Below are 23,128 nucleotides of genomic sequence, written 5' to 3'. Positions count from 1 at the left end.
AAAATAAACTTTAGATATTTTTTTTTCTGTTAGTTAAAAAAAAATCTACACCATATCACAAAAGGACAGATAACTCTTGCCCACCATCTATGCCTTACAGATGTATTATCCTACGACATTATCTATATATACATTTATATTTAATTATATATTAATGATTTGGTATAACCCTTTGATTTGAGTACCTTTTATACTGCACTTGTATATTGCATTCACATAAACTATGTTACTGTAAACCATTTTGTAAACAATTTCTTATTTTGTATAAAATTAAGGATTTAATTTGTGTTACTGTTTGTAATGTGAAATAAACAGATATTACTTGGGATATGATCAAATTATAAATAAGACAATAATTTGTAATTAATAGCATTGTTATATAATTTTAACATAGGGTCTAAAATATTTGTTTTTAAAACTTTATACAGTCCAGTTTGTAGGTGAAAATATAAGTTACTGGTATTTGAATATTTTTTTTTTAATTTAAAAATAAAATTATTCCTTACCTTAAGATAAAATAAAATGTTTAGTAAATGAGGTAGACTTGTGACTTACTGAATGCCTTTAATTTTATACCTGAATGTTATCGTATTTATTATGTTTCATTCCTCTTTCCTGGGTATGAACTCTCCTTTCTGAAGAAAGCAGGTTCCTCAAAGCCTCCCTGTTACCCTGGTAACAAAGCTGTTACCGCGGTAATGGCTGGCACAACTTGCCAACTACCATTGTGATTATTTTTGTTGTTGTTTTTTTTTCATTGTCATTACCCATATGCTGTACAAACTACTTTTCAACACTGAAACCTATGATTCGACCAATCAAATTGCTCTTGTTTTTTTTTTTCTCAATGCTGACCAATGAATATAAATATTTATGTATCTGTGATGCTGATTGGTTGTTAAATAAATACAATGTGTGACAGCTACAAACACTCTGGCGTGAGAAATTGTTTTCATGTGTTGTTTTTTTTTTTTTTTTTTTTTGGTCACATTTTTATGATGTAAATTTAACGCATTGTGACAGCCCTCCCCCCTTCACCCTCCTGCCTATTCATTTTTAAAAGCCACTTTTTCATATTGAACATTTTTTCACACTTAAAAGTTTCATAAAAGTATGAGCCCATGTATGTTTTGCTAAATTTATTTCTCTTTAACTAACATCCTCTGTTACAGTTTTTTCATCAAAAGTAAAGTAAAAGTAAAGCAAAAACCATTTTTCAAAAACAAACTGTATGCAAAAAATATAATTAATAAAATTTCTTTTCCTTTGCATTTTTTTAAAAATACTTCCTACAAATTAGAAAGTTGAAGAAAAAACTGTAAATCATTTTGTGGTAATAGATTTTTATGTTTAAAGATCGATTGGTAACAGTAAGTAACCCTATGCCTTCATAAAAGAAAGGCTTAGGAAAATCATAAGCTCAAAGCATTTATTGCCTAATTTTAAAATAAATGTTAACTATTGAATAATGCAAGAATCAACTTTTTTTTTCATTTAATAATTCTCTAAATCTTCAGTTTTATTTCTCATTTTAAGTTATCCAAAATTGTAGTTTAAAATTATTTTCGAATGTTTCTATGAAAAAAAACTTTTTTCCTGCCTAATTTAAAAAACCATATGTACAGTCGCACTTTAATTAAATTTTTATTTAACTTTCATAGGAATTTATTAACCATGTAAACACTTTATGAAAACAATTTTCTGAATGTACATAAATGTAAATTGCACAGCTTGTAAAATTATTAAAATGATGTTATATTAAATGCAGTTGTAACTATTCTGATGCTAGAAAGTGTGGTGCAAATCATCAGCAGAAAGTGATTGATAACTTTATTATGGATTACTTTCTTTTTTTTTTCTTAACTTAAGTGAAAAGTAATTTTTGTTTGTACTTTAAACTTATGTAAGCAGTTGATTGGTATCAATTAGCATATCAACTTGCAACAAATTAACATATCACTTTGAATTATGCCTAGGACTTTATAATTATAACATTTCATGTTGCTATATACATATCCAGAAATAGCTTAATTGAATTAAAAAATTATTTTATAACTTTGCTAAATGTTTTTCTTAAAAAATATTTTGATTAACTTAAGCCACGAAATTTAAATTTTTAATAAAAAAAATAATTTTTAAATCTAAGATTTAATCACTAGCAAACAGCTTTGTGTGTATGTGTTTGTCTTTAAAAGTGCCGATAGCTAAATGAGGTATGCAAACGCATAATACAGGGTTACAAAAACAGTTTGTATGGTTGGCACTCGTGTATATTCAAATTGTAATCTTTGAAAACACAAACACAAATTTGTAACTTATTGTTGGCTTGTTTTTTTTTTTTAAGGGATGAATGAGTACTTGATTCTGTAAACTGTTGTCCCGCTTTGCTAAATATAATATCTGTTACTACCAATAAGTTGTACCTTACATTTTTGTAACTATTCTTGTATTTTTTTTTATATTTAAAGTGTTAACATCTGATTACTTATGCAGTCAACTAAAAATGATAGAATTGAAAACAATTTATTATTAGATGAAAAGTAATTTAGTATTAAGTTTAAAGCATATATTAATAAACTTTTTTTTTTAATTTAATTAATTACAAAATCAGAAAAAGCTTACTAAACTATAATAAAGTGGGTTTTTTTTATATAGTGGATATATAGTGAAAAGCTATATTTGTTATTTTGAAACAAAAATTCTGAGTTAAAATTTTTATTTTGATAATTTATCAATTATATTTGATTATAATTTTTAAACTGCAAGTTGCTTAATAAATTGAACATTATTTATTGATAATTATTTTGTGTGCGCTGATATTTTTATAACAGGAAACAGAAGTTCATGCCATTGACGCGTGTGGAAGGATTTTGTGATTGCTGACAATGTTGAATGTTACAAAGTCTTTAAAATTTTATAACAACATAATTTTTGTAAATGATTTGTAAGTGTAGGCGCTACACTTCAAGAAATAATAATAAAAAAACTATTTAAAAAAATGTCTATGGAAATTTTTCTTCTATTTTCATGTCCAATTTTTGTTGAACATGTATAAATTATGTTGGACTGAGTGTAGATACTAGTTCAATGAATTACTAGATAGGTTATTCAATGTTTGGTTAGCCTATACTATTGTTATCAAGACAGAGAACTCTGTCTGCCTTGAAAAGGGAAGTAACCACATACAACCCAGTGAATTCAAGTCCAAAATGACACTAACTTTCTAATGTGTGGAAGGAACAAGACAGTAACTACTAAACTGCCCGTAGATCAAGCTTCTCATTTATCATGAGTTAGTTACTGACCACTTAGGGCTATATTGTTGACTGGTTAGAGCTGTAATCTTAACCAATGTGGCCTATACTTGTAAACAGTTTGGGCTATAATGTTGTCCAATAAGGGGTATATTGTTGACTAAAGTGGGCTTAATGTTGTCCAGTAGTAGTATAGTGTGAACCAGTAATGGCTATAATTTTGACCAGAAAGGGCTTTAATATTGATTAAAAAAGACTAAATCTTGACCAAAAGAGAAATTCTCACTAGTAATGTCGTCAAAATTAGTTCTATTTGGATTATTAAAAATTTATTTTCAAACAAGACAATACCTGATAAATTAAATAAGTAATAGAATTTTTTTTTGGAACAAAATTATGTTAATCTAAGTTCATGCCATTATACCATATAAAAGTTCTAAAAAAATGTCTAATACCACAGTAACAGTTAAAACATTGATGGTGTGGTCAAAAATTCAATAGAAATTACAAGACACAGAACTGATATAAGGGCCACTGAAGCATGACTTTATAGGAAGAAACATTTTCAGCTATAAACAGTGTTTCTTCCAGACTTTTTTCTCCGGGGGGGGGGGGGGGGGGCACTTGAAATTTTCGGGGGGTAGTCAACATTAGTAAAAATGTATGTTTACAATATAAAATCCATCTCGTTCGAAGAGATGCCTGGAAGAAACTCTGACTATAAAAGGAGGTCTAGTTTGAACCCGGGGTAGATGAGGCCCAATAGCTGGGTACAGCCACTCTTCTAGGAGAGACAACTCCAAAATCAAACAACTGCTGTCATGTAGTTTGTTCTTGTTTGGACAAAGGCTATGGAAGCAAATCTAAAAAGAAAAGCAGGCTGAAATTGAAGTAAACAGCCTATATGGCGCATAACATGTTGACACGTGATACTTAATTGTTTTGGAGGGAACCTCTTTCAACACTAGAATTAAAACAAAGAAGAAGAAGAAGCTATGAAGGAACAACCTGATGCCTTGATCCATCTCAAGAACATCCTATCTTCTAGAGGGCTGGAACTGATGTCACAGATCTAACTTTCTAACTCCAAGATGAAGTCATTCTGATTGTTTATCAGAACCTGCGGTGTGGAGTCAGTATGGAGTCAGGAACTATTGTATGGAGTCAGGACCTATTGTATGGCATCATGACCTGCTGTGTGGAGTCAGCCTGGAGTCAGGAACCTTGTTTGGAGTCAGGACATGTGGTGTGAAGTCACTATGGAGTCAAAACCTATTTTGAGTCAGGACCTGTGGTATAAAGTCAATCTGGAGTCAGGAACTTTGGAGTCAGGACCTGTGGTATAAAGTCAATCTGGAGTCAGGAACTTTGGAGTCAGGACCTGTGATCTAGTCAGTCTGAAGCCAGGACCTGTGGTGTGAAGTCAGTATGGAGTCAGGACCTTTTGTAAGGAGTCAGGACATGTGGTGTGGAGTCAGTCTGGTTGTTTGGAGTCTGGACCTGCGGTGTGGAGTCAGGATGTGTAGAGTCAGGACCTCTGGTGTGGAGTCAGTCTGGTTGTTTGGAGTCTGGACCTGCGGTGTGGAGTCAGGATGTGTAGAGTCAGGACCTCTGGTGTGGAGTCAGTCTGGTTGTTTGGAGTCTGGACCTGCGGTGTGGAGTCAGGATGTGTAGAGTCAGGACCTCTGGTGTGGAGTCAGTCTGGTTGTTTGGAGTCTGGACCTGCGGTGAGGAGTCAGGACCTGCGGTGAGGAGTCAGGATCTGTAGCGTCAGGACCTCTGGTGTGGAGTCAGTCTGGTTGTTTGGAGTCTGGACCTGCGGTGAGGAGTCAGGACCTGCGATGAGGAGTCAGGATCTGTAGCGTCAGGACCTCTGGTGTGGAGTCAGTCTGGTTGTTTGGAGTCTGGACCTGTGCAACCTCAGAAGAAATCACTTTGACCTGACCTACCAACTCCAGGGCTAAAGAAGGAAACACGGGTGAGGGTGGAGGACATCCATTATCAGCGGACAGGCCTTAACATAACCTCAGAGAAGTGAAGATGAAACCTGCTAAACACCAGAGAACAAGACCTTAATCAGATGGCTCAAACTCTAGTCAAGGGAGAGAATAGCCCAGGACAGAGAACTCTTGATGACAATATTTTTACCATTTATTTGAGTTGGCCTACTAATTCCTGTGGTAAATTAGGAAATCCACAAAAGCCTGGTAACAAAATCTTAAGGGAGACACCATCAATGTGTGTACCACTATATTCAAGGGAGAGAATGGCCAAGGACAGAGAACTCTTGATGACAAATTTTATCTATATATATAATTCTCTTCTTCGAGCCGTTAGAAAACAAGCTGCAAACGCTCTCCCTACCTCCCCACCCCTACATGGTTTTAGTGAGCTGTGTTCACTCTAAATGTTTACAAGCAGATCCAACGATTTTAAACGTAGGGGGGGGGAGGGGGGGGGGGGGTTATGGTCCTTAACGAGCTACTTATAGTGTTTTAAAGAAATATTTTCAGTGTCAGCGTTGGTACTGTCGAATTCACAAATTATGAATTATTGAAAATTAGAAACAACTAAATAGCGGCGTATGTTATGCCGCGGGCCGGCTCGTACCATTTATTTGAGTACTAATAGTAATTCCTGTGGTCAATATGCCAGTGACAGCACTTTAACCAGGGGAGAGAATGACTTAGGACAGAGATCTCTTGATGACAAATTGTATACCAATTAGTTGAGTATTACTTCTAAAAGCCGATATCAGGGGATGTAATTCAGTAAAAAAAAAATTAAAATAAAGTTGCCTACCTTAAAGATAAAGATAATTATTTTTTTTTTATTTTTTTTTTAAGTGTTCTTTATTATGTTATAATCAAGAACAGGTTTTGTGAATGCAATTGGCACAGGGGTAAACTGTCTTCCTCTCAACCTCAATGGACCTGAGTTCTAAACCATGTTAGGTGTAGTGTAGTTCTTTTTAGCTCATAGTGTTGGTTTGCCATTCAAAGTATATAAATGAAAGACACAGTCACACAATTGGGGGCCCAGCTGGTAGAGTGCATAGTGGTTTGGCCACAAGGCACTGGATCAAGCCCAGGCTTGGATGAAAAGCTGTACTTCCCCCCCCCCCCCCCACCACATCCCCCATGGGGACAGGGAGAGGATCAGGGGGACATGATCCCCCCCCCCAAAGGGATGGGAGAGGGGGACATGATCCCCCCCCCCAAAGGGATGGGAGATGAGAACATACCCCACAGCACAGAAAGCATATTTCCATCCTTTAACTGCAAAGTTTTTTTTCTTCCTTCTTACTTATTCAACCTTAAAAATTTCAACAATAAAACTGAAAACAGCAGTTTCTTTTTATTTGGTTTTTTTATTTACTGAACACAGATATTCCAGCCAAGGCATTAACTAATCTACAGCCCCTAAGGTTGGGACTAAGTGTCATTGTCATTTGTTTAGTTTATTTTCTACATTTTATAGTAAATTAGAAATACAAATGAAAATAAAATATACTTCAAAAATGCATTTGCATAGTCAAGAGGTTGTTCATAAATGATTACATACACAAAAAAAAAGGGAAAGGGATTCTGATTTATCTACGGAGGAGGTAGAAATATAGAAATTAAAAATATGGTTCTTTAAAAAAAATAATGAAAGATTAATTTTTAGTTAAAATTATGGTTGGAGCAGGTATGTTTTTTTGTGGCAAAGCATTGAAGGGAAAAATTTATGACAAAAAAAAAACCTAATATCATTTTTGGACCAACTCAAGACAAACATGGTTACTTCCCTTAACCACAGGGGAAGTAACCATAAATATATGATAAAACAGGCCATACATTTAATCAAATATGGTGTACGGTTAGTCTGTAAATGAAGTCACATATTTAGAGCTATGCTAATCTCTCACCATCAAATTGTAAAACTGCCCTCCCCCAAAAACAACATTTAAAATTTTTTCAAATAATTCTAATGGACAATCAACCATTTATTTTCAAGAAATACAAAATGTATATTAAGTAGCTAAGCCTACAAATTTTAATCTCTTTTAGACACAACGCATTCTTACATTGAAGATGTGACTTCATTAATTTTATAGTCTACCAAATTGCTAACCATACTAGGTAGGTCTGCATAGGTCAAGTTGACCAATCAAATATTAGACATTAAAAAACTCAACAATGCCATGGTTCAAATTGGAAGAACAGGTAAACAAAACCAGTGGTGTAGGCAGAAACCTTGTCATGGGGTTAGGGGTGGGTGGTCAAAATTTGTTTAATATACACAAACAAATGAATAGTTTGCAGATAACTGCAAAGGAAAACTGCGCAAACATAAACTAATAATACTAATACAGTTTAATTTTGTTATATTTCACGTAAAAAAAATTATTATGCTTCAATGTACATGTGGTCATTATTTGTTATTGTCTATAAATGCTCGATTTACAAAAAAATAAATTCCCTTGAGCGCAGTTTTCCGTTCTCCAAATATATATATTTATATATATATATTGTAAAAGATCATAAACTGTAGTTTAATGATATTCAACATTTTGAAATAGTAAGCATAATGATAAAGCAACATGAGCACAATATCACAAATAACTGCATCTTACACAGAAAGGGTTCTATAATCCCCTACTTCCCTACAAACATTCTACAATCCCCTACTTCCCTAAACATTCTACAATCCCCTACTTCCCTACAAACATTCTACAATCCCCCACTTCCCTACACCAAACATTCTACAATCCCCTACTTCCCTACACCAAACATTCTACCATCCCCTACTTCCCTACACCAAACATTCTACCATCCCCTACTTCCCTACACCAAACATTCTACAATCCCCCACTTCCCTACACCAAACATTCTACAATCCCCTACTTCCCTACACCAAACATTCTACCATCCCCTACTTCCCTACACCAAACATTCTACAATCCCCTACTTCCCTACACCAAACATTCTACAATCCCCTACTTCCCTACACCAAACATTCTACAATCCCCTACTTTCCTACACCAAACATTCTACAATCCCCTACTTCCCTACACCAAACATTCTACAATCCCCTACTTCCCTACACCAAACATTCTACAATCCCCTACTTCCCTACAAACATTCTACAATCCCCTACTTCCCTACAAACATTCTACAATCCCCTACTTCCCTACACCAAACATTCTACAATCCCCTACTTCCCTACACCAAACATTCTACAATCCCCTACTTCCCTACACCAAACATTCTACAATCTGCCTACTTCCCTACAAACATTCTACCATTCCCAAATTCCCTACACCAAACATTCTTCAATCCCCTACTTCCCTGCACCAAACTAAAATACTTACTTTTATTTGTGCAATATAATGGTATAATGGGACCATTTGGCGCTAGACTACTAACCAAAAAGTCTCAAGATCAAACATCTAAAATATTTTCTTTTAAGATCAAATCTGGGTTCAACTCAGTACAACATCCCTGAGTCCTCCTAGGTCTGGTTGATACCTAACTCGCATTAGAGAAAATAAAGGTGGCTGAGCATTGTACTGTTCACACAATCCCTTCATATGCCAAACTCCACTTTACGTCCCCCATGGACCATCGGATTCAATAATGGGAAATTTACTTAACTTACGTATCGTAAGTATGATATAAATTGGATCAAAAAATGAAGATGATACTTATACCAAAGCTAATAAAAGGATTTTTAGGCATTAAAAAAATTCTATAACAGAATGTTTAGTTAATACAATATAGAACATTAAATAAAGATTTTTCAACACTGTTTGTTCAATTTATATTAGGAAAAATTTCATGTAATGTAAAAGATATTTTAATGCCTACTCTAATGTCTTCTTCCTTCTTAATTATAATGTTGGACAAAATTTCCTCAGACACAATTAAGTTTTACGTGTCAACTTGTTACTGGCCAAATAGGCTGTGGACTCAGATTTCAGCTTTCTTTTCTTATAAAGCCTAACAAAAACACATTTTATTAAACATTTGAACAATCCTGCCATTTAGCTTTGAAAACATAATACAGTGAATTATAATAATTGAATTTGTTAGTTTACACCGAGTCAATTTTTAAAATACTTGAAACATTCACCACCACCACACTAATAACTATTTTTAAAACTTGCATTCAATTACGAAACATCAATAAAACACAACAGTGTATCTATTAAACTGATAATCAACGGCTAATGAAAAGCCATCGATGCAGTAGTTAGGTGGCTCAGATTTCAATTTTAAAGCTTTTAAAAATGCATAGTAAAGGGCACATGGTAAATTTTAGCAAAGGAACCAGTCTAAGCTTGATCCCTGTGGTTAATCTAATGTAACACATAAATACTGGATTAGGCTGAATGGGGATCCCATGGATTAGAGAGGATCCCACTGGATTAAGCTGAATGGGGATCCCACTGGATTAAGCTGAATGGGGATCCCACTAGATTAAGCTGAATGGGGATCCCACTAGATTAAGCTGAATGGGGATCCCACTGGATTAAGCTGAATGGGGATCCCACTAGATTAAGCTGAATGGGGATCAAACAGACTTGCTATAACTAAAGCAAATCTTTTGCTGACATAAGATAGAATTATTTAACATTTTTTTAAAAGAGAGTTGGATTGGCCCAACGTTACTCAACTGTAGGTTAACACAAACACATTCTGGCTTCAAAATTTATCACAAGGCTTTGAAATCAAAACCAAAATTTTAAAATAAAGTGGAATAATTATATCTCAAAATGAATGAGTGTCAAATAATTAATATAAAAAAAGTAAAATAAAATTGTCTCAACAATCACAATGTGGTGAGTTCATAGGTGTAAAAAAAAATGTAAAATACACATATAGCAGTATCACAAATAAACAAAAAGTCCAGTTTTTTAAATGATAACAAAAAGGCTCAACATGTATATATTATTAAGCACATGGTAAAATGAATTAATGTGTTTTATTGGTAAGACAAAGGCCCAGAGAAATTTTAACACGACTCCTTGGTGAATCCAGAACACAATGGTGTATAAATCTAGAAAAACAAATGACGTTATAACAGTCTGGTTCTGGAAAAACAATATAACAATGGCAACGATTGGGATAAGATTAACAGCCTGGAAAATCTTTACCTGTTCCAATATTGTACAGTTCTCTGGACATACACATTTTTAATTAATTGTTTATTTGAGCGGTTAATGATAAATTTCTAAACCAACCAATAACCTAAATAAAAGAAAATAAAAGCAGGCTATATATATTAATATGTATCTATCTTTCTTAGTATATATATATATATATATATATATATATATATATATATATATATATATATATATATATATATGAATTTTAAAAATATAAAAGTTAATATATGTACATTTATTTAAATAAATACTTAAAAAATTGATGATGTACACAAATTAAAATGTAACAAAAATACAAGTGTTTTGAAGAATACAGTAAAGTTTTAAAAGTCATTAGAAAATGTATAAATTCTGTATCTTTAAAATGCATTGTAGCCTATATAAAATAAAACAACTGTAGGGTCCATTTTTTTTTTAATTTTGTACCAAAAGGTGATGATAAAAATTATAAAGCAAAATATGCTTTTTATATATGTATATGCGAATATAGTTTTAAAATAGTTTACTCCCACCAGATTAATATTCCAGGGTAACATTGTGAGTTGTCAAACACAACATACATAGATGGCGCCATTGGTGAATCAACGCAGGTGTCATACAGGCGTCCAGACTGGTCAGGTGGGGGTCGTGTCAGACTTGGGTTGCCTAAACAAGACTTGCCACACAACACTCTAGTGATGAACATCATCTTGCCTTGTCTTGAGTACTTCTGTGAGTATTGAGCCCAGGTGCTGAAGTAGATTCCTGAGGTAACAAAAATTGTATTAGGTACCTATGCCACTTCACGTTATTGTAAATTTGATAAAAACAAATGTATAGGATATAATACTTATATATGAACTAGCGTGCCTATCGCGTATTGCTATGATCAGGTCCCATACATAAAATTGAAGGAAATATATATGCTTTACCAACTGGAAATTTTTTTACATGACTTTATTCTAGAATGGAGTTATGTAAAAGATGCCGTCACTAAATTTTTTAGATTTTAGGGTGTCTTCTTCTTCTTTGTTCTTAATTTTTAGTGTTGGAAGGGATCAAGCCTGGGGTTTGAACTCGAGTGTTTTTCAAATTTATCAAGCATGAACTTTTGCCGACTCAACCACGCCTCCATCACAATTAAGGAGGATACGTGTCAACTGGTTATGCGCCATTGAGGCCATTGACTCATGTCCAACCAAGAACATACTACAAGGCAGCAGTTGTTTGATTTTGGATTTGTCTCTCCTAGAAGAGTGGCTGTCCCCAGCTAACGAGCCTCATCTGCCCGAGGGTTTGAACTCCAGACTTTTCGGTGCAGCAACCATGAGCTTTACCGACTCGACCACGCCTACCCCACTTTTTAGGGTGTGATTTTGTCTACTTTACTGCCAGATGCCAGTATAAGACTACACTACCTTTCCCAAATCTTTGACCATTGATGGTTGGGACTCTCATGTCAAATCCCTGTGTGCAAATAGCGTTCACATTACTCGCATCTGTTCCATGGAAGAGTAGCCTTTCCTTGATGTCTGCCATGCCAAGTTCCTCCTTCATGTGTTTTCTCTTTCTGTGCCAGCAAATATTTGACAAATTTTGAACAAGTATTTAGCAAAAAAAATTAGAATTGACAAATTTCAAACAGGAATTTGTCACAGAAAGAAATGTCTCAAACAAGAAAATTAAAATTATCCCAATGACACAATAAAATACAACAGTGGATTATCTTCTTACTATCCATGGGCACCCATTTTACATAAACTATAGGCCGATATATTTTAATGTTAGACAAAGCAGAAGTAGAGTTCACTTGTTTCTGTGACCTTGGCATATGAAGAGATAGTGTGGTCAGCACTATGGTCAGCTGCCTTTACTTTCCCTAATGTGAGTTAGGTACCCATCAGAGTTTAGTGGACTCAGGGGCGGTCTACGGACTTGAACCCGGATTCAAACTCGAGACTTACGGGTTAGCAGTCTAGCTATCTACCGCTAGACAACTCCATCCCACATATATCTCCATATATCACTGAAAATACTAATCTCATAGCCATGTAAACAGAAAGTGTTATTTCAACGCCAAGGGTAGAAAAAGGTACAGAATAAGTCCAAGTAAAGACAGAACAGTCAGTCTTTACTTGGACTTATTCTGTACCTTTGTCTACCCTTGGCGTTGAAATAACACTTTCTGTTTACATTGCTATTTCAGTTACAACGCCTGCTTCCACCCCTCACCATAATCTCATAGCCTCAGAACATGCGGAGAGAGAAGTGCGCACATGGGATTATATACATTAAGATTTTAGTTGTTCTAATCCACTCCAAAAAATACAGAAAATGGATTCTATTTTCATTGTTCTAATCCACACCCAAAACAGATAAATGGATTATCCTCTTAATCTTCTGTATTTGGGATTAGATAAGAATGATATCATCTTATTCCCTCCCAAAATATATAGAGGTTTGTATGGTAATACGGTTATTATATGCACCTGAATTCAACTGATTTCCATGTTAAGAAACTATTATTTCAGGATTACGGAGATGGTAATAGTTTACTTACAAGACATATTTTTCCCACAGCATTTTATTCTGGACGTTCCAAATATTCAGTACTTTTGTGCAGGTTGTTTTGTTTAAAAAGGTCGACCACTTTTGAAATTCTTCACCAGTTGAGTCAAGCTCCACCTGGACAAAAAACATTTTTTTTCCTTTTAAAATAAGTTAGACCAAATCATTTGCCAGATAAATTCTCAAATACTAAGTTAAACAAGAGGACTGGCCACATACTCAAGTAAAATTAGGGTGATGCCAAAAATTTTAAACTTCATTATTGTTCAAGATTACTTAAACAATTAAAACTACATTTATGTATCTTTGATTTGATACTAATTTTAATTATCAAAATCAATCGGTAGACTAGAAAATTATTTTTTGAAAAGACGTGTTTGTTATGAAATGGCTACGATGCCATGACTGATGCAGTGGGTTAGTTTTTAAGGAGTGCATTGTGACACAATAGACTGTTCAGCAGAAAAGTGTTATCTGCTAGATTTCTGCCCATTCAAATACATGGCAAAACAAAATAGGCATAATATTTTTTATAAAGTTTTCCAATTAATGACAATAGTTTAGTAAGATGTATAATTTTCTATATTTTATCAAAGTTTCAGTGTTTTCATTAGTATTAAATACAGTATTTTTTCAGATTTGGCTTTGGTTTCTGTAACTATAATTTGTTTTATGTGGACGAGTAGTTAGCCCATCACACAACCCCCAACTTGGAGGACCAGGACACAACGTTTGGTCTGGCCCCTACCCCTTGGAGAGTCTCCAAGGCAAGCAGAGAGAAGAAACAGACCTTCATGAACAAATGCCTTAGACAGATTTTGAAATTGGGGTGGCAGGACAAAGTGCCAAACATAGAACTATGGAGAAAGGCAAGGCAGGAGCCTGTGACCGTGCAAATAAGGAGGAAGTGGCGCTGGATGTGACACACACTGCGAAAGGCTCAACCAAATGTGACACTTGAGTGGAACCCCAGGGAAAGCAGAAGAGAGGGCGCCCAAGACAGACCTAGAGACGGAGTCTTCTCGAAGAACTGAAGCCAACAGGGATGTCTTGGGAGACGGCAAAATTAATAGCTGGGATCGGACAATATGGAAGAAAATGGTGGAGGCCCTATATTCTATAAGGAGCAATGAAGGCAAGTCAATACAGAATTAAACTTTTTTTAGACCTAATGTTTATCTCAATATTCTAAACTATTAAGCCAAAAGATGTACAAAAGACAAGTTTACATCAAATACTAATTATCCATTATTAAAACTAGATCAGCCTCATTTTAATAAAACACAAAAATAACTATTACAAGTATGTGTTGTTGAAACGACCATGAAACATTGTTAAAAAATGAAACCCTGGTATTGCTGTTTTCGGCGGCCATCATTACCATAACGACGGTAAAAAATGTAGGTCGAGCAACAGCCGAGTAAAATCCTGTGTTTCAAGAAAGAACATAGCCAAACAAATGTGTCTCATCTAAATTAAAGCATAATTTCCCTGTAATATTATTTCCCATTTGAAACTTTTAAAAAAGTTAAATTTAAAAAATCTTAATTTTACAATTTTATTTTAAGTCACAAAAAGACAACAAACCAGTTCAAAGCTGCACCCAGTGGTAGAACTCCATTTCCAGTTGACTGGGAGTTTAGAAATGTCTTCCAGACATTCAGTGCCAGCCAAGTCCAGCAGCCAGCATTCCTCATGCTTGTCTTGTGGCTGTATAGAACATTTACAGTAGCGGCAGCATTTCTGGAAATCAACATAATATATCTATATATGTGGATATATATACATGAGTATATATGCATGTGAATTTATACATGTCAATATATACATAAGCATACAATGATATATACATGTGAATATATTCATGTATATGTACATGTATATATACATGTATATATAAACACACACACACACACACACACACACACACACATATATATATATATATATATATATATATATATATATATATATATATATATATATATATATATATATATATATATATATATATATATATATATATATATATATATTTATTTATTTATTATATGTGTGTGTATAGATCTGTTTCATGTTGCTAAATGTGTATGTATAGTGGGAAAAAAAAAATCCTCACCACAGAACAAGCTTTATTTCTACAGGTGTAAACCAGCCTCTCCCTGTCTAATAGCACCTTAAAGGAGCATGATGGGCAGCTAGAAAAGTTTAAACAATTAGTAAAAACATTTTTAGATATTACTGTATATATATATTGTTTATATATATACTGTATATATAAATATTACTGCAGTTGTGTTTTTTTATATTTATGAACAAAATGTCTTAGAATTTTTTCCCATACCATTTAATTACTTCCCTTATTTGCAATGAAAATTTTTTTAATTCTACAAATTCCAGCATTAAAAATTATTTATTTCACACTTTTTTTATCACACAGCTTAGGTTTTCACCAGGACTAATAAAGCTGAAATCTCAGCAAGGAATAGGTCGTAGTATCGTTACTCAATATATTAATAACTATTTTATCCAAAAAGAAATTAAATAATCAATGTTTTCTCACCTGAAAATACCTTCCATGTTTTGGATAAATCGAGAAGAAGCCTCATTTTCATTCTGTTGGATCTTAAGCTTGAGTAGGCTAAACAAACTATTGTCCAGTAAAGATTCCAGTGAATCTGTAAAAAAAACTTCAACATCTTTTTAATAGAACTAAAGAAATAAAGCTATGTAAATGTTTTTCCAATAGTCTTATGTGTAATGATAAGTATGACTTCTTCAAAATTTACATTTCACATTAAATATATTTAAGTTGTAAACACACAGGGAAATAGCCAAATTAGGAGGTGCCACAAGGGAGGGGGGGGGGGGAGATACATTTTTAGGATAAGCCTAATTTTAATTATTCTATTGAAATATAATTATAATATATGCTGACCAATTGCAATTATCCCCTGGCATAATCCTTCTGGACAATAAACATGCATCTGAAAATTAAAAACATGCATCTGAAAATTAAAAACATGCATCTGAAAATTAAAAACATGCACCCCAAAAATCAAGATAAGAAACAAGAAACAGGAATTCAAAATAAGAAACATCCATTTAGAAATCAGAACGTGAAGCATTCACAAAACAACAACTCTTTTCTAATCAGAAACAAAGTTTTAACTTCATGGATGCTGTAACGCATTAAAAATCTTTAAATTATAATTATCAGCCAATAAATATGACAGACTAAACTATGTTTAAAAAAATTATACATTCTTTTTATGTTAAATCTCTTGTTTATATTTATGTAAATCAAACTACCGTTTGCCCATCTAGAAAGACAGCATCAACTTTAGGCTGGACACAAGATTTGCAGATTTTATGATGGCTACTACAGGTGGCAAACTTGATGTCAATGTCAGATGACTTGCACACATTACATAACTGCGAAGACAAAAAATCTTTGATCATTTCAAAATTTGAAAATCATAGCCCATTTGTAATATTAATTAGCCAGGGATAATATTTTTTATTTCATTGTTTTATTTTTAGTTATTTAAATAAGGGTGCATTATTATGTATTTAATTTTCTCCTCCTTAGTGCATAATTATATAAAAGCTTGTTATTAAAACATGTTAATGAATTTTCCTTTTTTTTAACTTCAAGCAACCATAAATGCAACATTTAATTTCCCTTTTTATTTTGTCAATAGTTTCAAGTTTTTGACTTTGCTATGAAACAAACTTTTCAGAATTATTGTAAAAACAGAATCAGAACGTGGTAATATAATCTATATATATAATTCTCTACATGGAGAGTTGGGGTTAGGTTTAGGGTTCATCTGCTTCAGTGTCCTCAGCATATGAAATGATAGTGTGGTCAGCACTATGCCTAGCCGCCTTTGTTTTCCTAACGTAAGTTAGGTACCCATCAGAGCTGGGTGGACTCAGGAAAGTTCCACTGACTTGAACCCGGATTTGAACTCAAGACTCAGGTTAGCAGTCTAGCTCTCTACTGCTAGGCCACACCGTCCCATATATATATACCTATGCTCATACATAATAGTTTCAAAATGTTGAGAATGTTTCTTACAGCGTACAAGTAAGTAATGGCTGGTACTGCTACTGTTGGTCCAGAATGTTGGGCCTCTTTAACTCCAGTTTCTGTGTCTGACTCTCTGATGTCCATAGTGTGGTCAGCTGTAGCATATTGAGTCACAGAACTGGATGGAGTTGTGCTGACAGTTGGACTAGAATCAGATCTATCCCCTGGCTTGACAGAACTTTTGGTTTCATCTAAAGAATTTAAAAATATTTACACATACATTCATACATACATAGACCCTTTAAATAATGTAGGGCGTGTGTACATATATAAAATACGGCTTTTTAAAAAGTGTATATACATAGGTATAAAAATAAGATATCCATTTTATTAATTAACTTGAAAAAGAGAACTTAATGACAGATATAAATTATATTATTTTAAAAGATGATGATTCAAATAGATAAATATTTTTAATTAATTGCGTTAGCTAAGACCAGACAAAAATTGCTTTATATTATATTTCCCCTCACCAAAAAAACCTGAAAACATTGAAACTGTCAAATAACATTCAAAATACATCATATAATGTAGATTTACTTCTACTATTGAATGTAATTTTAGATTTATGTATTGTCAGTAACTTGAAGGTTTTAAAAATTACTTGTTCAATACAGAGCAAAAACAAATATATTTTTCCTACCTTTGTTGGAAAGTTTGCCAAATATCCAGTTTTTAGCAGGGTTAACTTCTTTTAGGAGTTCTTCAAATCCATTTTCTATGATGCTTTGAATGTCAGAGTTTATTGGCTTTGACTTTTTAGTTGGCTTATTTTTAATTAGAATGGTATTCATATTTCTGTCTAGCGCAACTGAGTGTGTGCTTTCAGTTGGTTCATGGTTTGTTTTAAAGATGTTTGCGTCATCAATTAGTTTTCTGTCTGGCTTTGGAGGTTGAAAAAGAAAAAAGAAGAAAAAATTTATTAATACTTAATTTTTGGAAAATCATTACACCATCTAAAATAATAATTGATTTATAAACCTAACTAGGAAAACAACCTTTGTTTTAAAACAAAATCACCAAAATTAGAATCAATTTACGGAAAAAAAATGTCATTATATAATGTAATTCAAAACTTTTAGATTTGTCTAAAGAAGGAATCAGAAAACTGCAACGGAAAACATCGCAAACAGAAAATTGCGCAAATACAAACTAATTATAATATAACACTTTTATTTTATCCTATTTCATGGAAATATGTTTTATTATGCTACATTGTAGATGTGGTAATTCTTTATTAATTTCTATAATTGGCCTTTAATATGTAATCCATGTTTATAAATTGAAATTTGCTAAAATCATGTATCTTACTGTGTAAATAGGTACTGCTACTAAAGGTCTAATGTCCATTGTGTGGTCAGCTGTAGCATACTGAGTCACAGAACTGGATGGAGTTGTGCTGACAATTAGACTTGACACAGATCTATCCCCTGGCTTGACAGGACTTTTGGTTTCATCTAAAGAATTTTTTTTAAATTTACACATACTTTCATACATAAGCCCTCTATGTAATGTAGGGCACATGTACCTAAATAAAATATAAATATATGTATGTAAATAAGATCTCCAATTAATTAACTAACTTGATAAAGAGAAAATAGTTACAGATGTAAATTATATGATTTAAAAAGATGATGATTCAAATTAATAAATATTTTAAATTTAGCATAAGCTAACACCAGACGAAAAATTGCTTTAATATATTTTTAATATATGTATTTCCCCTCACCAAAAACATGAACACATCGCAACTGTCATATAACATTCAATAAACATCATATAATGTATGTTAACTACTGCTCTAGAATGACACTTTGCTTGTATCTTTTGTAACTTAAAGGTCTTGCTCAATAAAAAGAATTGAATATATGTCTCCTACCTTTATCAGAAAGTTTGTCAAACCCCCATTTTTTTGTAGGGTAGACTTCTCTGAAGCATTTTGAAAGTTCACTTTTTATGATGCTTTGAATGTCAGAGTCCATTGGCTTTGACTTTTCAGTTGGTTCATCTTTAATTTGAATAGTGTTCATATTTCTCTCTTGTGTAACAGAGTTTACAGGCATGAAGTTTTCAGTTGGTTCATTTTTTATTTGAAAGATATTTGTATCATCAAAAATTTGACTATCTTGTGACTGAGGCTGGCTACAAAATTTGGTATCTTTCATGTTCCTTCTGATGGGATCCCTACGTTGCGGTATAAAAACCTCTGTTATATATACGTCATAATCTTCTAAACAATGTGGGGTTTGAACCTCGTTACTGGTGATGATTTTACTGGGTGAGGCAAATTTTTTGCTCGGGATTAACACTGGCCAGTCATCCTCATCAGACTTGCTGGAAGACGCAGCTACATCAGATGATTTTGACGGAGGGCATAGTTTCCTTTTATAGCTTCTATCTAACCACATTGTGTTCAGTTGATGCGCTGTATTTATTTTTGGAGAAGGTGATGTTTCTGAAAGACGTGTTGTTTCAGAATGAGATGGAGTTTCTGAACAAGACAATGCTACTGAAGATGGTGATGTTACTAAAGGAAATTCAGAACAAATTAATCCCTTGTTTGAGGCATCCGTTGAGGCATTCTCCTGATGGTTTTGCATTACACTATTTAAACTATAACTTGAAAGTTTATTTAACAGCATTCTTTCTCTTTGACTTTCTTTTATATATTCTTCAGATTGATTGCCAATAGACGAAGCACCAGCATAAGAATCCATTATTTGTTTATTGGAAGCATCTGTATCGTCATGATCTAATAATTTAGCAATCCAACTTAATGGATTAAAGTATTTACTGGTAGATGAATAATTCATTGGTTAATTTTCCATTGTGGTGATACAAAGGAACAAGGCTGAAAACATTTTAATTATTAGTATCAAAGAATAGTATTGATAAAAACAGACGTTGTTTCAATGTTTATTGTAAAAAAAAAAAGGGCCTTACCATGCCTTATGTATTATGTCAGGTTTAAGGTTTACAGTTAAAAACTAATCTAGCAACTTGAAAATTACAAATAGACCTACTACTTATTTATTAGTTAAGTGATAAGTGAAACTTAAGACTTAAGTGACTGATAATAAGTGATAAATCAGATGTGATATCAAAAATTGCGGTAATCTATCGTTTTGGGTACGTAAAATCGCCCGCGATTTGTAATGTGAAAAACAGGTGACTCCTTAAGTTTTAATAATTATTTCACATTTTGAGGAGGATTTATGTTTTAAAAAATTCAAAAATGTTTCCTTGATTCATTTATGTACCTGTTTTTACACAATTGAATTAAAACTATTCCGTAATAAATGAAGACTAGCGATGTTTCCAACAGATGCAACCATGCTCATCTACTATAGCAGCCATCTTGTCTAAGTTTTATTTTTATAAGCTTTTAGCGCCAGATTCAGGGGGAAGCCACTCTATTTTACAAATGGCTGCTGTTTATATATAGCAAATCTTGCTCTCAGACACTGCTGTTTAAAGTTAATTTCTGGCCTATATCGATATATTTAGCCATTGATTTAGGTTTATTATTCATTTATCTATAATATTTGACACAAAAGTATGACAATATACTTCTATTAAAGCCTTGACAATGAGGTAACGTTTTCGTACATAAATAGCCGCGGGCGATTTTACGTACCCAAAACGATAGATTACCAAAATTGCTTATTTTACTTAGATCTAATCTAGTTAATATTTCTTCTAGTGAGAAAATTGGTATACCATTAGGGCCTACATTAATTGTCCTACATCTACTCATCTAGATCTAGATTCCTAATCCTATTCTGAGTATTCATTCTATTTCCAGGTTAGTTGCCTATTTACCAGAAATAAAGATCTAAGCTTTTTACAAACTAGACCTAGATCTAGATCTATTAATAGAAGGGTAGGCCTATAGATCTAAAAAATTCTAAAAATCGAAATCTATGTTAAATTTTTCCTTTCATTATTCTCAATTTCGTATTCACCCAAGAATCCGTTATGTCAGACAATGAAGTGACAGTGGTGTGTCATAATTATTATATACAACACGCCTGAAATAATAACCTACGAAATTAATCATACATTTAGATTTTCTAGATTACCTGCCTTGCTTAAATAAAAACAAAAGAAAGTAGGCCTAGATCAAGGTTAGGATTTTAACTTTTCCTGGAAAAAAGGTTTGTTTAAAAACCGGACCTTAGCAAAACAAATTTAAGACGTTATTGACAAAATCGCCAAATTTGTTAGTCTTGCCTGACTCATGTTAGACCTTAATTTAAATAAATACGGTTTGATCAATTTAAGTTTTGAAAAAAATCCTTTTGCAGCTGGCGACACTGACGCTCATTGTTAAAAATATGGTTAGGTTGGGAAGACACTCAGCAAATCCCCATTGGATGGCGGATAACTGACACAAAAAGGGAGCTGATGTGGCTCATCAGCCTAGTGAGGCGATTCATCTAGGAGAGGATTGTAATCCCCGCTGATTTGCGGTAAAACGGCTTCAGGGGTAAACCTTGATTAAAAAATCAGGAGCGTAGCCTCATACGCGATAGGATCACCAGATTGGTCTCCTTTCGGCTGCTTCTGCAAGTGAGTTGGTGCCAAATGTATTGGCTGAGAGAGGGATTATGACGCATTGGCAACCCATGATCTCTTCATTTGATGCCCAGGTACGCGCAATATTCCATTGACTCGCGAGGCAAAAGGAGCCCCATATATATATATATATATATATATATATATATATATATATATATATATATATATATATATATATATATATATATATATATATATATATATATATATATATATATATATATATATATGTGTGTGTGTGTAAGGTGGGGTTGTTTGTTAACCGATTGGTAGAGAGAGATGGTATTGGTAACTATTCTCTCTAATCCGTAGCATTCCCGTTGGAACAGGAAGGGCTAAAAGACCTGAGCAAACTAATTACTTCACACTAATACAACTAAAAATAAAACTTAGCATTTCAATACATTTATTACTTATTACAGACAATACAATAGATTACAGTGTTACAATAACCAGAACGAATAACACTATCATCACTCTACATACTTTCAGTACCGGTACTCACAACTACCCAGCCATACATACAGCGACATAACAGGGACGGTCAACAGGACAGCTTCTCGGTGACACAGCCTCGGGTTGACATCTCGATGACAGGTACAGCAACCAGAGGCGTAGCGACAAACATTAAATTTGGCGCCCCCCTCGGGAGCAAATTTTCAATTTGCCCCCCCCCCCTTAAACTTTTGATTAGCACCCTCCCCCCTCAAACTATTTATAATTTAAAATGCAGCTAAAATGATTCTTTAATTTGTTCTTACAACCCATTTTGGCGCCTCCTAAGGTCGGCGCCCGGGGACATATGTACCCCCTTCCCCCCATCGCTACGCCTCTGACAGCAACAGCATCTAGCCGCAGGTACAACGACAGCGGCTCACAGGACAGGACATCACGTCGACAGGTACAGCAACAGCTAAACAACAACGGTACAGCCTTAGCACACCCATACACATCTACTCCATCCAAAGCATAGCTCGACTCTGATCTCCTTGCGACAACCTAACCTCCGTCCTGTCCCAGGATGTGACCTAGGGTCAAGTGGGAAACGGGGGAAGGGGAAGAGAGAACAATGGTTTCTTGCCGGGTCGTATCTGAATTGTTAAATAGGCCACGCTGGAGGAAAGAGGGGGGGGGGGGGGTATTAAATGAGGTACCAGCCAACATAATATATATCTTAATCTTGGCCTTAGAACATCTTCCACAAGCTTCGTGAAAATTTGATCTGTGAAAAAAAAAATCGACAAAAAAACTATCTTCTACGTTTTCTTCATTTGTGTCAACATAGCAAAGAATCTCAGACATTTGGTGGACACGTGAAAGGCCTGTTGTGCTGTCAAACACGATGGTAAAGTATTTTGCTTGCTTAAAAAAATCAATGATGCTCGATCGAACAGACATTTCATGAATTCGTAACGAATATTATGTGACAAATAGGATACAGCTAAGTTTCCCGGAATAATAATACTGCCTTTTGAGTGAAAGGTCAGTATGTGG

General features: G+C 33.8%; 1 protein-coding gene across 1 annotated transcript; it reads right to left on the bottom strand.

Moving 5' to 3' along the window:
* Nucleotides 1-10,790: 10,790 nt before the first annotated feature.
* On the bottom strand, nt 10,791-21,128 carry LOC131936872 (uncharacterized). Its single transcript, XM_059293972.1, has 13 exons — nt 21,116-21,128; nt 18,933-19,904; nt 18,365-18,510; nt 17,697-17,937; nt 17,042-17,244; nt 16,270-16,392; nt 15,896-15,965; nt 15,521-15,635; nt 15,077-15,155; nt 14,545-14,700; nt 12,950-13,074; nt 11,808-11,959; nt 10,791-11,154 (listed from the first exon to the last, which is right to left on the bottom strand). Exons 2-13 carry the CDS (start codon nt 19,864-19,866, stop codon nt 10,913-10,915), a joined length of 2,586 nt encoding a protein of 861 aa, XP_059149955.1. The 5' UTR covers nt 19,867-19,904; nt 21,116-21,128; the 3' UTR covers nt 10,791-10,912.
* Nucleotides 21,129-23,128: the final 2,000 nt, after the last annotated feature.

Source organism: Physella acuta, unplaced genomic scaffold (genome assembly GCF_028476545.2).
Source record: "Physella acuta isolate Inbredline_101_S28 unplaced genomic scaffold, ASM2847654v3 ptg000193l, whole genome shotgun sequence".
Taxonomy (NCBI): domain Eukaryota; kingdom Metazoa; phylum Mollusca; class Gastropoda; family Physidae; genus Physella; species Physella acuta.
Note: the sequence above shows the minus strand (reverse complement) of the source record. Positions and strands in the feature narration are given on the sequence as shown.

Bases quoted from the DNA above. Each gene is read 5' to 3' on its own strand.
- LOC131936872 (XM_059293972.1), bottom strand. From the start codon at position 19,866: ATGAATTATTCATCTACCAGTAAATACTTTAATCCATTAAGTTGGATT. The intron at 17,938-18,364 runs GTAAGATACATG...CAACCTCCAAAG, and splicing joins TAGCAGTACCTATTTACACA to CCAGACAGAAAACTAATTGA. The intron at 15,966-16,269 runs GTAGTTTGATTT...TTTAATTTTCAG, and splicing joins TCTTTCTAGATGGGCAAACG to ATGCATGTTTTTAATTTTCA.